Here is a 13,268-nt window from a genome sequence, read left to right as displayed (position 1 = left end):
GTCAGGGTATTAAAAAAAGTAAAAGACAGAACTTTAATTGAGATGTCATAAAAAAACATTTTTTTTATTAAATATATCATTAATACATCTCAAAACAAGAAATTGATTTGTTAAAATATTTTCAAATATAGTTCAGTTTAAAGTGATACAATGTTTCCTAGATATCTACACTGTTTGGATTTCCAATATTTTGTTTTGAACACTCTTAGATTTCAAATTATGCATCTAGTACTTCATATCAGATTTTAGATCATATAAAAATTTCTTATGTCATCTCTATCAACCATGATTTGATGGGCAGCTGTTTATAAAGGGCACTGCTGTATCTTATCTTGAGCATCTTTCATAGACAGGTTTGACTGTATAGACAGTTTACCTCTTCATTCATATTTGTGTCAATTGTAGGTTTCTCTGTTGTCTTTTTTGTTAGATATTTCTTGAAACCATCTATTTTCACTTTCTCCTTGTCAACAATTTTTCCAAGCCTAAAAGTTTAAAATTTATTAGAAAGTATTGAAAACACTTCTTTCTGTAGAAACCTAATAACATGAAATCATATAACATTGTAACAATAAAAACCTAAGTAATAAAAATTAATGATGATTTTAATAGTTTATATAAAACTTAATCACTGATATGTTAGTTTAAACAGTATTTATTAATGAAAAATTATAACAATGAAAAAGTACAATTTTACATAGAATTCAAATATAGGATTCAGAAACAATTAAGGAAAAACTTTTATAAATCCGTCTCCCAATGATATGTTCACTGTATTTATTTCTGAAAGGATATCTTTTCTAGAAACCAAACTAGAGGCTCTAAAGAGCCTGTGTCGCTCACCTTGGTCTATGTGCATATTAAACAAAGGACACAGATGGATTCATGACAAAATTGTGTGATGGTGATGTGTTTGTAGATCTTACATTACTGAACATTCTTGCTGCTTACAATTATCTCTATCTATAATGAACTTGGCCCAGTAGTTACAGTGGAAAATATTTTGTAAAAATTTACAAAAATTTACAAAATTTATGAAAATTGTAAAAAATTGACTATAAAAGGCAATAACTCCTTAAGGGGTCAATTGACAATTTTGGTCATGCTGACTTATTTGTAGATCTTACTTTGCTGTACATTATTGCTGTTTACAGTTTATCTCTACCTATAATAATATTCAAGATAATAACCAAAAGCTGCAAAATTTTCTTAAAATTACCAATTCAGGGGCAGCAACCCAACAACGTGTTGCCTGATTGGTCTAAAAATTTCAGGGCAGATAGATCTTGACATAATGAACAATTTTATCCTCATCAGATTTGCTCTAAATGCTTTGGTTTCAAAAACTGCATTTTACCCTATGTACTATTTTTTAGCCATGTCGGCCATCTTGGTTCGCGGGTGGGGTCATCGGACACATTTTTTAAACTAGATACCCTAATGATGATTGTGGACAAGTTTGGTTAAATTTGTATTAGTAGTTTCAGAGGAGAAGATTTTTGTAAAAGATTACAAAAATTTACAAAAATTGTTAAAAATTGACTATAAAGGGCAATAACTCCTTAAGGGGTCAACTGACCATTTTGGTCAAGTAAACTTATTTGTAGATCTTACTTTGCTGAACATTATTGCTGTTTACAGTTTATCTCTATCTATTATCATATTCAAGATAATAACCAAAAACGGCAAAATTTCCTTAAAATTACCAATTCAGGTGCAGCAACCCAACAACGGGTTGTTCAGATAGATCTTGACCTGATGAACAATTTTACCCTATGTCAGATTTGCTCTAAATGCTTTGGTTTCAGAGATATAAGCCAAAATCTACATTTTACCCCTATGTTCTATTTTTAGCCATGGCGGCCATCTTGATTAATTGGCCGGGTCACCGGACACATTTTTTAAACTAGATACCCCAATGATGATTGTGGCCAAGTTTGGTTAAATTTGGCTAAGTAGTTTCAGAGGAGAAGATTTTTGTAAAAGTTAACGGACGACGGCGGATGACGGACGCCAAGTGATGAGAAAAGCTCACTTGGCCCTTTGGGCCAGGTGAGCTAAAAATGACCTACATTCAGAATTCTCTCTTTTTTAAATACTTTAAAATCTGTATACAATTTAACCTATGAAAGAATAAAAAAAAAATTCAGGGTGCTTGTTCTCAAAGATTAATCTTTCTATTCATAATGCCTTGGTTTAACTCGCTACTGTTCTTTTAAATACTATTTCTTGTCCAAAGTATTGACTGATTATTATTTGCTCACCATAAAGAAACATATATTTTATGCATATTCAAGATGAGAACAAATCATTTTTGGTGAGGAAATGCAAGTAAAAGGTAGAGAATTTGAAATGCTACTGAAAAAGATGTTTTGCTGCTTAGTAACAGAAGCTGTACTCTGCATAAGTCACTTATAGCCCTATTGAATTATCTAAAGGTTCTTTTATATGCAAAGTATGGCACTAGTACTTTCCCTACATGGAGCACAGAGTTATTGACCCAATTCTGACAGAACTTTTCTGTGTATTTATTCTTCCTATATGGCTTTTCAGCAAAGAGATATACAGGCTGATATCTAGTTCAAATTAAACCAAATTAGAGGCTCTAAAGAGCCTGTGTCGCTCACCTAGGTCTATGTGCATCTTCAACAATGGACACTCTCCATCTTTGTGGACTAGAATAGAATTCATGACAAAAATCTCTTCTTTGCTGATCTAGTCTTGCTGATCATTTTTGCTTATTTAAGTTTAGATCTATCTAATATAGTTTTTCAGATAGTAGGCAAAAACATAAAACAATGATAAAAATTGTTATTAAAGAGAACAACTCCAATAAGGGGACATAAGTCAATTTCAACTATTTTGACTTATTTGTAGATCCTGTCTTGCTTATCATTTTTGCTTATTTAAGTTTCTATCTATCTATTACAGTTTTTCAGATATTAGGCAAAAGCACAAAAATTTAGTAAAAATTCTCATTAAAGGGCAATAACTCTAATAAGGGGTCGTCACACGATTTCAATCATGTTGACTTATTTGTAGATCTTGTCTTGCTGATCATTTTTGCTATTTAAAGTTTCTCTCTATTTCTATCTATTTTTCAAGATAATAGGCAATAAAATGCTCCGCTGGGTGAGCTTGATACGACCGTAGAGGTCGAACCCTGAACAGTTGGGGCAAGTATGGACACAACATTCAAGCTTGATACAGCACTGAATTTGGATTGTGATTAAATATTTGACACAGCATAGGTTTCTGACACAGAATGAATGTGGTCTAAGAACTTAAAAATTTTTAATTTACCTATTCAAACCATAGCATTATTATTTGCTTTTATATATAAATCAGAAATAACCAATTTAAAATGGAAAATTTTAAAGAAAAAAAAAGGGAAAAAAAATCCCTCCCCCAAATTTTTTGAACCCCCTTATGATTCATCACACCCAAACTCAATCCCAGCCTTCACTTTGTGGTATGGTACCTTGCAGTACAATTTCAGAGAGATCCATACACTTGAACACAAGTTATTGTCTGGAAACTAGAAAAATGCTTGTTTTTAGGCCCCAAATTCTTAAACGTTTAAGGCAATTACCCCCAAACTCAAACCCAGCTTTCCCTTTGTGATATGGAACCTTGTAGTTCAATTTCATAAAGATCCATACACTTACACACAAGTTATTGTCATGAAACTAGAAAAATGCTTGTTTTTTTCCCCTTTTTGGCCCCTAATTCCTAAAATTTTGAGGCAATTACCCCCAAAATCAATCCCAGCCTTCCCTTTGTGGTATGGTACCTTGCAGTACAATTTCAGAGAGATCCATACACTTGAACACAAGTTATTGTCTGGAAACTAGAAAAATGCTTATTTTTGGCCCCTTTTTGACCCCTTATTCCTAAACGTTTTGGGCGATTACCCCCAAACTCAATTCAAGCTTTCCCTTTGGAATATGGAACCTTGTAGTACAATTTCAGAAAGATCCATACACTTACACACAAGTTATTGTCATGAAACTAGAAAAATGCTTGTTTTTTGCCCCTTTTTTGGCCCCTAATTCCTAAAATTTTGAGGCAATTACCCCCAAAATCATCAGACATCATCGGATTCATCATCCCCAAACTCAATCCCAGCCTTCCCTTTGTGGTATGGAACCTTGCAGTACAATTTCAGAGAGATCCATACACTTGAACACAAGTTATTGTCTGGAAACTAGAAAAATGCTTGTTTATAGGCCCCAAATTCTTAAATGTTTAGGGCAATTACCCCCAAATCATACCTCATCTCCTTATTTTTATATTCAAGATAATTTTACCCTTATGTTCTATTTTTAGTCATGTCAGCCATCTTTGTAGGCAGGCGGGGTCATCATACACATTTTTTAAACTACATACCCTAATGATGATTGTGGTCAAGTTTGGTTAAATTTGAATCAGTAGGTTTCAGAGAAGATTTTTGTAAAAGTTAAAGACAACAACGACAGACAACAGACCCCAAGTGATGAGAAAATGTAGTTTTTTATCATAAGGTAAAAATGGCAAAGTTTGTATATTTGGATTGTTTCCATCTGTTCCTACTATGGGGCTAATAGATATTTGTAAACTTTTAAATAAGACAAATTTTCACAATACAGCTGATTTCACTAGGTGCAAAACTTCTGAATCATTAATATGACCAAATATTCTACTAAAATAATCCACAGAAAGACAAAAGATTGATCTTTTAAAAGCTCCTGGCAACAGTATTTTGGGGGGAAAAATCCAAAAATGGGTAATAATCTTATCCCAAAGAAAAACAATCGAGTGTGTTTGAGTTGACTGTTTTGTCCCTCAAAAGTATAAACCAATGATATTTGATACATCATCTTGCTTCAGATTTTTTTTAACATTAAGGCTACATGTTAAATATTCACAAAATTTGTAATGAGTCATAACAGCAGAGTAGGTATGTTTGAATAAAAAACAAAAAAACTTTGTGCTTAGTAACTACACATGTCTTAACTTTAAGGGAATTTCTTACTGCAATTTTTTATATTTTCATTCACTCATTTTTCAATTAAAATTATGGCCTATTATTTGATCGTGAAATATAATAAGAAAAAAAGTAAGATAACACACTGTTCACTATAGCTAACCCCAAAACATTATGCCATGTGATTAATTTTTCTCGTTTTTCAACAGCTAAATCGAAAGTGTGCAATCCTTTAATGAAGTAGAATTCTGTTTTTCCATATATCTTATATATATAATAATGAAAAGCCTCCCCCCCTATTTTTTTACACTTGTGAATTTAATATATTTCAAAATCTTCTTCACTGTGTAGAGTAGTAATATTACAAGGTATCATAAAATATAAAGAAAGAAAGAAATGTCAAAGATATAACATACTTCTTATTTTTTCCACTGCTCTTTATGAAACCTTCTTTTTCAAGTCTGTTCATTAGACCTTGAGCTACACTGACTTCTACACCAAGTCTTTTGGCCAAGTTTGGTGCTAAAACTCTGCTTAGTTCTGGTACAGCCGTTAAAGTTCTTCTCCATAAGCATGTGGCCTATAAATAAATAAAGGTAGAAAATTATCTCAGAAATAACTGAAACAGGTCCAATTCAATTTCTAAATAGTCTCATCAACAGCTTCTACGGCCATTGTAAACAGCCAATCATACATATAGCTGAGGCCCAGAATTCCAAACCCATGACCTAGGTTTTGAGGCTTCTAAATATTTTATGTATATGGCAACTTTCTGTTCGAATTCTATTCTAAAGTATAGCCAAATAGTGTAAGGCAGTATTTTTTACATCAGCAGGTTAAGTATTTGTGAGCTTGCTTTTACCAATAAGGCGCCCTCAATGACCCTATGGTTTAGTTGTTAATTATAGCTGTATTACAGATATAATCAACAACAAAATTTGAAACTGGAACCGATTGTAATGATAAATTTTCTCTGCACCTTGTGTTATCCATGGATCTAAAAAAGGGGAGGGTCCAGAATTCAAAAATTTATCCCTGACATATATCTATCTGATTGTAGAGTCAGGAACCTTGTCACTGGTTGTCTTCAGCCATATCTTAATGAGATTTGTCCTTTTGGAAATATGGCACTGATAGCAATTATGTGCCCTCTTTAACCCTACTGTTTTATGGAAATTTGGCATTCATGGCAGATCTCTGATAGGGGGTCTTAAACTCATTAATAACTTTTTTAGACATTGATATTGTTGAAGACAGTATATTGAAATTTCAAAGTCTTGATTTTTTGCATTGATTGGTATCGTCACATAAAACCAACATTTTATTTTCCATTCATTTGTGCTTTTAAGTATGAAGACTATTCTACATGCATGTCATACGTATGTAAATTGGTATCATATATTTAGACTGCTTGAGTATCAAACCTGAACAGCTATAGATGATAATCCACACAAATAAGGATCAGTTGGCTGTTTGTCTGGACTGTCAATCTAAATAATAAAAGAAGCAAATATTCAAAATTAGATATACATATGTCTTGAATTTATATCATTCATGTATACATCAATTTTAATCGATGATTCACATAGTATTATATAAGTTTGTCCATTTTGTATTCTTGTATAAGTGTTCCAGCTAGGTCGTTTTCACAGGGCGGTCCGCCCGCCCTTTCCCGAGTGCCGCCCTGTGCCCTTTTTACAGTTTGCAGGGCGCCCTGCCTTTTTTGAAGATTGATTGGTATGATCAGCCAATTACGAAAATTTACCTGGCGACAAGTATATGACTTTGTTTACGACCCCAAGCTAATCAACGGTTACAACAGGTGTCATAATCTGTTGTTATAGGTAATCCGTTTATCGGATGGGTCATTTAATGATCATCAACATTAATTCATTCAAATAGAATCGGTCAGTCGGCATTTGTTTTTGAACTTGCAGAAATGTTCATACAACTTGGGCACAATTAGCAATGTTTACCGTAGTTTCATGGAGAAAACGTAATTGACAGAAAGTCGAAAACCATAATTAACTCGTTAAAAACATTGCTCTTATTGTTTTCTGTGAAATAAATAGCAAATTAAGACGTATTTTTCATTGACTGCCTTCATTTTTTATATGAAAATAACAAAATCAGCCGCCATATTGTTGATCGTATTTACATCTTCTACGTACTGTTTATTATCCTCCAAAGAAGGAGCACACCCAAATAAAGAAAGATAACTCAATCTTATTTTTTCCTAGCATTGATTAACCTACTAAGATATTATAAAATATGTCTTCATACTTCTGGCTTTAGAATTTATATGTTTAGGTGTTTTGAGTCATGAGAAAAGTTAAAGAGGGTCTTAGTAGCAGGGTTGGTAGGGTGCCTTGGTCATCTTTTTCTGTATTTTTTATTTTCAATTCAAATTTTCACTGTTCACTATATCCTAACATTGTGCATTTACAGCTGTTTTGTGCTGTATTGCCATTAAGCACAGAAAAGGTAGAAAGGTGAAACTTGTAAAGTGTGTCAGACCATAGAAACAGAATGAAGCAGGATATTTTTCAAAAAATACTGCATATAAAGCTTAACTGTGCCAAGCAATGATTTTAAACTTGTGTGACAAGCTGCTTGTTAAGTTTTTAGCCTAAAAAGTAGAAAGATAGTTTTTCTCTGGGCTAATGATGTTGTTCTTGTATATATATAACCAGTGATTCAATGAAAAAACAATCTTTATTAAAACATGCCCTTTTCATATTATCATATCACACGTTAAATGCCCTTTTTCAGGATTGGCACCCTGCCCTTTTGAAATCCTAGCTGGAACACTGTATAAGGAATCTTTAACTCCATATTTCATTTTGGCTTTGGTTTCAATCACTGTTTTCATCAAAATTAAGCAGTGTTTACATTTTCTCCAACATGCAGCACCATGTTTCTTGTTGGACTTGTTGCTATTATCATAAAAAAAAACAGTTATTTTAATAATACATGTACAAAATTATTTCTTCTTGTGTTTGTTGAAACATTATTGTCAGTCTTTGAATTAAATCAGAAGGATGATGGCTGTTTCCAGAAAATCTGCAACAGGTTGTAAACAATTCTGTATTATGTATTTGACAGGATAGTGGATGTTATTGACCATTTTATTTTCAAATCTTTGTTTCAGAGGGAAATTAATAAAACAAATAAATGGAGAATGTGTCCCCATGGACACATATGATGCTCCCGTTTGCATACAACATTATTAAGGGACATAACTCAAGAACGATAAAAGTGACGCTACCCAAATTTGTACTTGATCTGAGTTTTGTGGTAATAAGTATTGTGTATAGGTTTCATAATGTTTGGTTGGGGCAAAATTAAGTTATAGGCAGAAACTAAAAATTTTGCAATTTTTCGATTTATAAAGGGGCATAACTCGATAATGGTTAAAGTAACACTACCCAAATTCAAGTGGATCTGTGTTTTGTGGTTATGCATTGTGTATAAGTTTCATAACATTTGGTAAAGTCAAACTTAAGTTAGAGAATGGAAACTAAATATTTTGCATTTTTTTCCATTCAAAAAATGCTTTTACAAGTCTTAACTAATTTTGAAACAAGCTATTGGCTTAGGATATTGGTTTGCAGAAAAACCTTATTAAACCTCCACTTTAGACTACTAAAAAGAAATTGAATTCCCTCCCTTTGTATATAGCATTTGAAAAAGTGTAGGAATCAATACACAGCTAGTACTGTATTAAATTCTATCAAATTAATTCTTCATGTAGAAGATGCTATATTCACTATAAATAATTTATCAGCAAATTAATTCTTCATGCAGAAGATGCTATATTCACTATAAATAATTTATCAATGGAAGGCAAAATTAAACATTGCATTGTATAAAGCATTGATTGTAGTTGATTCAACTATAATCATGGACAAAGGAAGATAACTCCAATTTTAAAAATAATTACTTGATTGATACTTTCAGAAAAAAATGAAAAATTTAGCATTTTTTCCATTTGTAAAGGGCATAACTCTAGAGCAGTAAAAGTGACAGCACCAAAATTCAAGCTTGATCTGTATATTTTGGTAATAAGCATTGTGTATAAGTTTCATAACATTTGGTTGAGGCAAACTGAAGTTATAGAATGGAAACAAAACATTTAGCAATTTTTCCATTTGTAAAGGGGCATAATTCTAGAACGGTAAAAGTGACGCCAACAAAATTCAAACGTGATCTGTATTTGATGGTAATAAGCATTGTGTATAAGTTTCATAACATTTGGTTGAGGCAAACTAAAGTTAGAGAACGGAAACCAACTTTGGGAAGTACGTACGGAAGGGGGGCATAAAAATGCTACAGACCTCAGAACACACATCACAGAAATGAGCTTGAGGTGCTTCATCTTCATCTTTGATCAAGAAACAGATACCATGCTGCCAATATTTACACACAGCACATAGAACCATCAGTCCATCATCCTATATAAATAAAGGTATATGTTGTTAGCTAAATTCAGGCTAAATTGCCAATGCCTAGCAATTTCAAGTTGGCACCTTATACTAATGCCTTATAGCCCCCTACAGCTCCCTAGTGTATAAATATCAAATATATGTAACTCAAATGTTCAATTTTCCTCCTGTGTGTATGGAACACTGTTTTCAGCTAATAATCTAGATTCAAAAGCACTTAAAGCTTATCCAATGTGACTTGTACTTCAACAAAATCAGAAAATTACTTGAAGCAGTTGATTTTTTTGAAACAAGGAATATGTGTTTTATCTACTATATAATCAATTAATTTTCTACATATTTTTCACTTTCATTTTGAGACAACTCTTTATAATTATGCAATTCACATATTTAGACAACTTAACTTCTCTAATGTGTTATACTAAAATATTATAAGCTTATCTTAAAAACTTTTACTGATAATGTCAGAGCTATTTTTATGGCCAATTGTAAAGCAAAATATTGTCCTATGAAATATTGTCCCCTAAGACAATATTTCATGACTATGCATCATGAAACATTGTCCTCATCTATGAAAAAATGTCCAGAGAAGGACAAATTTTCATTGTGAAATTGTGTCTGTATATAGACAATATTTCACAGATGAATATTATGAAATTTTGTCCTGTTAAAGGGAGGTTATATTTTGTGTGTATTGAGACAATATTTCAAAGACAGATTGTCATGAAATTTTGTCTCATGAAGGAGAGGTTATCAACATATATCATGTTGGATAATGATATTTTATTTGACTGATAATAAAAAATAAACACAAATTATTATTCCAGTAACACTGTACTCCTGCATCTCCATAATGCCTTTGCAAAAAGATTCACCAATCTAGTATTTCCTAATACTATTAGTACATTCAATTTTGAACATACATAAGTGATTGTCAGAACATTACTTATATTTATACAGTATAATGTAATACAATGGAACATACGTTAGACAATTCTTTAATCTATAATTAACTTTTTATAAAGTATCTATGTAAATTTGAAACTAGCTTATATATAAATTATGTTAAAATAAATATTAGTTTGAAATATAAAATACTTACTTTACAAAATAATTTCAGTTATAAATCTTAAGAAATATTTTCATGGACAGAATTTCACAGTGAAATAATGTCATAATAGACAGTATTTCATAGTGAAATATTGTCATGGACACAATTTCATAGTGAACAAGAAATGATTGTAACAGGATGCTGTTACGAAGTCTCCCAAAGGAAGCTCCAATAATTCGTAATTCCCAGGGTCGCCTGACATTGGGCAACGTCCAGTGAAAATTGGTTTGGTCCAGTAAATATATATATACAGTTATATGCATTAGTGATGCCTGGGGACTAACCTTGTAAATCATTCAAATCATCTTGGCATGACAAACCAGAATATATATGGTTTAGGGATGGGGATCTCGAACATTTACAAGATACTAGAACATTGGGGGTGGGGGGAACCCCTGGGGACTGACCCTATACGTTACTGTAAATTCAGAAATTATTGCGTGCATTTATTATTGCGATTTTGTCATTTTAGACTAAAATGCGATTTTAATTTTTGCGATATTGAGAAAAATCCTGTTTAATTCATACAAAAAAATTCAAAATGCGAGTTTAAATTATTGCGATATAACCCTGTCGCATTTTGCGCAATAATAAAAACATCGCAATAATTTCTGAATTTACAGTATTCAAATGTTCGTTACATGACGAACAGGAATATATAAGGTTTAGAGGTGGGGATCTCAACCATTTACAAGATATTAGAACATTGGGGGTGGGAATAACCCCTGGGGACTGACCGTATACGTCATTCAAATGTTCGAGACATGACAAATAGGAATATATATGGTTTAGGGGTGGGGATCTCAACCATTTACAAGATATTAGAACTTTCTCAAATGGCAGGGGGTTGGGATGACCCCTGGGGACTAACCCTGTATATCATTCAAACCATCTTCGCATGACAAACCAGAATATATATGGTTTAGGGGTGGGGATCTTGACCACTTACAAGATATTAGAACTTTCTCAAATGGCAGGGGGTCGGGATGACCCCTGGGGACTTACCCTGTATATCATTCAAACCATCTTAGCATGACAAACCAGAATATATATGGTTTAGGGGTGGGGATCTTGACTACTTAGAAGATATTAGACATTTCTTAAATGGCATGGGTTGGGGTGACCCCTGAGGACTAACCCTGTATTGCATTTGATGTGCTTTATCATGACAAACCAGAATATATATGGTTTAGGGGGTGGGGATCTCGACCATTTACAAGATATTAGAACTTTCTCAAATGGCAGGGGGTCAGGATGACCCCTGGGAACTAACCCTGTATATCATTCCAACCATCTTAGCATGACAAACCAGAATATATATGGTTTAGGGGTGGGGATCTTGACCACTTACAAGGTATTAAAACTTTCTTAAATAGCAGGGGGTGGGGGGACCCCTGGGGATTAACCCTGTATTTCATTTAATGGGCTTTATCATTTAGAACATTTTCAATTAAAAAGATTGTGTCTATCACAAACGGTTTTCAATTTATAATCATTTGAAAATTTTAAAAAATAAAATCCCATAGGGTTCTATAGTAAAACCCTCTTTTCTTTTTGCCCCTCAAAGTACCCCTTTATAAACCCCATTGCACAAACAAAACCCTGATTGCACCACTAGACATGTTAGTCTAACATATTGTGAAACCCTAAGTTAATCTGACAAGCAGTTTTGGAGAATGGGTGCAGACAAGTTCAAATTTAAAAGTGGCGGAAGAGGAAGAAGAAGAAGAAGAAGAATAACTAGATTTGCCATTGCCACTAAGCGGCAGCCATTTTAAAACATTTTAAACAGTGAATGCAAATAAATATATTGCTATACATCTTTCTACAAATTTTCAGAACATTTAGAGCATTTGGAAATTTTTGACATTTTTTCTGTTTCCATGGCAACAGGAGCCATTTTGAAAATTCCAATGTCAAAAGAGTCATCTTAACTTGACTGTTAACATTAATATCAAGATTCAGTAAATTTGAAGCATTTTGAAGTTTTTAGACATTTTTGAATTTGTGCCGTTTCCAAAATTTCAAAGATGGATGCCATATTGGCACATGACAGGGAACATTCCATGAAAGAATCAAGGTATTTGACCTCCCATGTTAAGTGAGTAAATGCTACTTAAAGAATTTTCCCATAGGGTCCAAAGTTAAAACTTTGTCTCGGGTTTTCATGGCAACGGCGGCCATTTTTGAAATTCCAAAGTCAAATGCCACATATACATCTGCCAACTAACATTTCTGTAAAGTTTCATTAAGTTTGAAACACTTTCCTATTTTTTGCATTTGTGCTGTTTCCATGGTAACGGTGGCCATTTTAAAAATTCCGAAGACGTCCTGCACAACTTTAGATGGTGGGCCTCATTATGTTAACCATTCAATAGAATTGGTCCACTAAACTCCCAGAAACGCTTCGGACAAAATAGGTGGAAGAAAAATAATAATAAAAAGAAACGGAGGAAAAGCAATATGTCACCCGACATTGTCGATCGGGTGACATAATAATAATAATAATAACTGAGCAAAAACCAATAAGTCTTTTCAAACTTCGTTTGGGAGACTTAAATATTGTCCAGGAGGAGGTGCCAAATTTCACGGACAAGGACACTATTTTGAAATATTGTCCTGGATTGTATTTCATTATGAAATAGTGTCCACGGACAATATTTTATATGAAATTTTGTCCGACGGACAATATTTCATGGGGGACAATATTTTATATTACACAATAGAGTGTTTAACAAAAAAATCA

At 32.9% G+C, this 13,268-nt stretch overlaps 1 protein-coding gene across 1 annotated transcript in view; it reads right to left on the bottom strand.

Annotated features, from left to right (window-relative positions):
* Positions 1-13,268, bottom strand: part of LOC127704431 (HORMA domain-containing protein 1-like) — a 65,061-nt gene that overhangs the window by 16,849 nt on the left and 34,944 nt on the right. Inside the window, exons 14-17 of the mRNA XM_052208476.1 lie at positions 9,304-9,420; positions 6,391-6,456; positions 5,383-5,546; positions 377-485 (exon numbers count right to left, since the gene is read on the bottom strand). Of these exons, the coding sequence (XP_052064436.1) occupies positions 377-485; positions 5,383-5,546; positions 6,391-6,456; positions 9,304-9,420 (456 nt within the window). The remainder of the gene's footprint in view (positions 1-376; positions 486-5,382; positions 5,547-6,390; positions 6,457-9,303; positions 9,421-13,268) is intronic.

Source organism: Mytilus californianus, unplaced genomic scaffold, assembly GCF_021869535.1.
Source record: "Mytilus californianus isolate M0D057914Y unplaced genomic scaffold, xbMytCali1.0.p SCAF_6, whole genome shotgun sequence".
Lineage (NCBI taxonomy): Eukaryota > Metazoa > Mollusca > Bivalvia > Mytilida > Mytilidae > Mytilus > Mytilus californianus.
The sequence above is the reverse complement of the archived record's forward strand: the minus strand, read 5'-3'. Positions and strand labels throughout refer to the sequence as shown.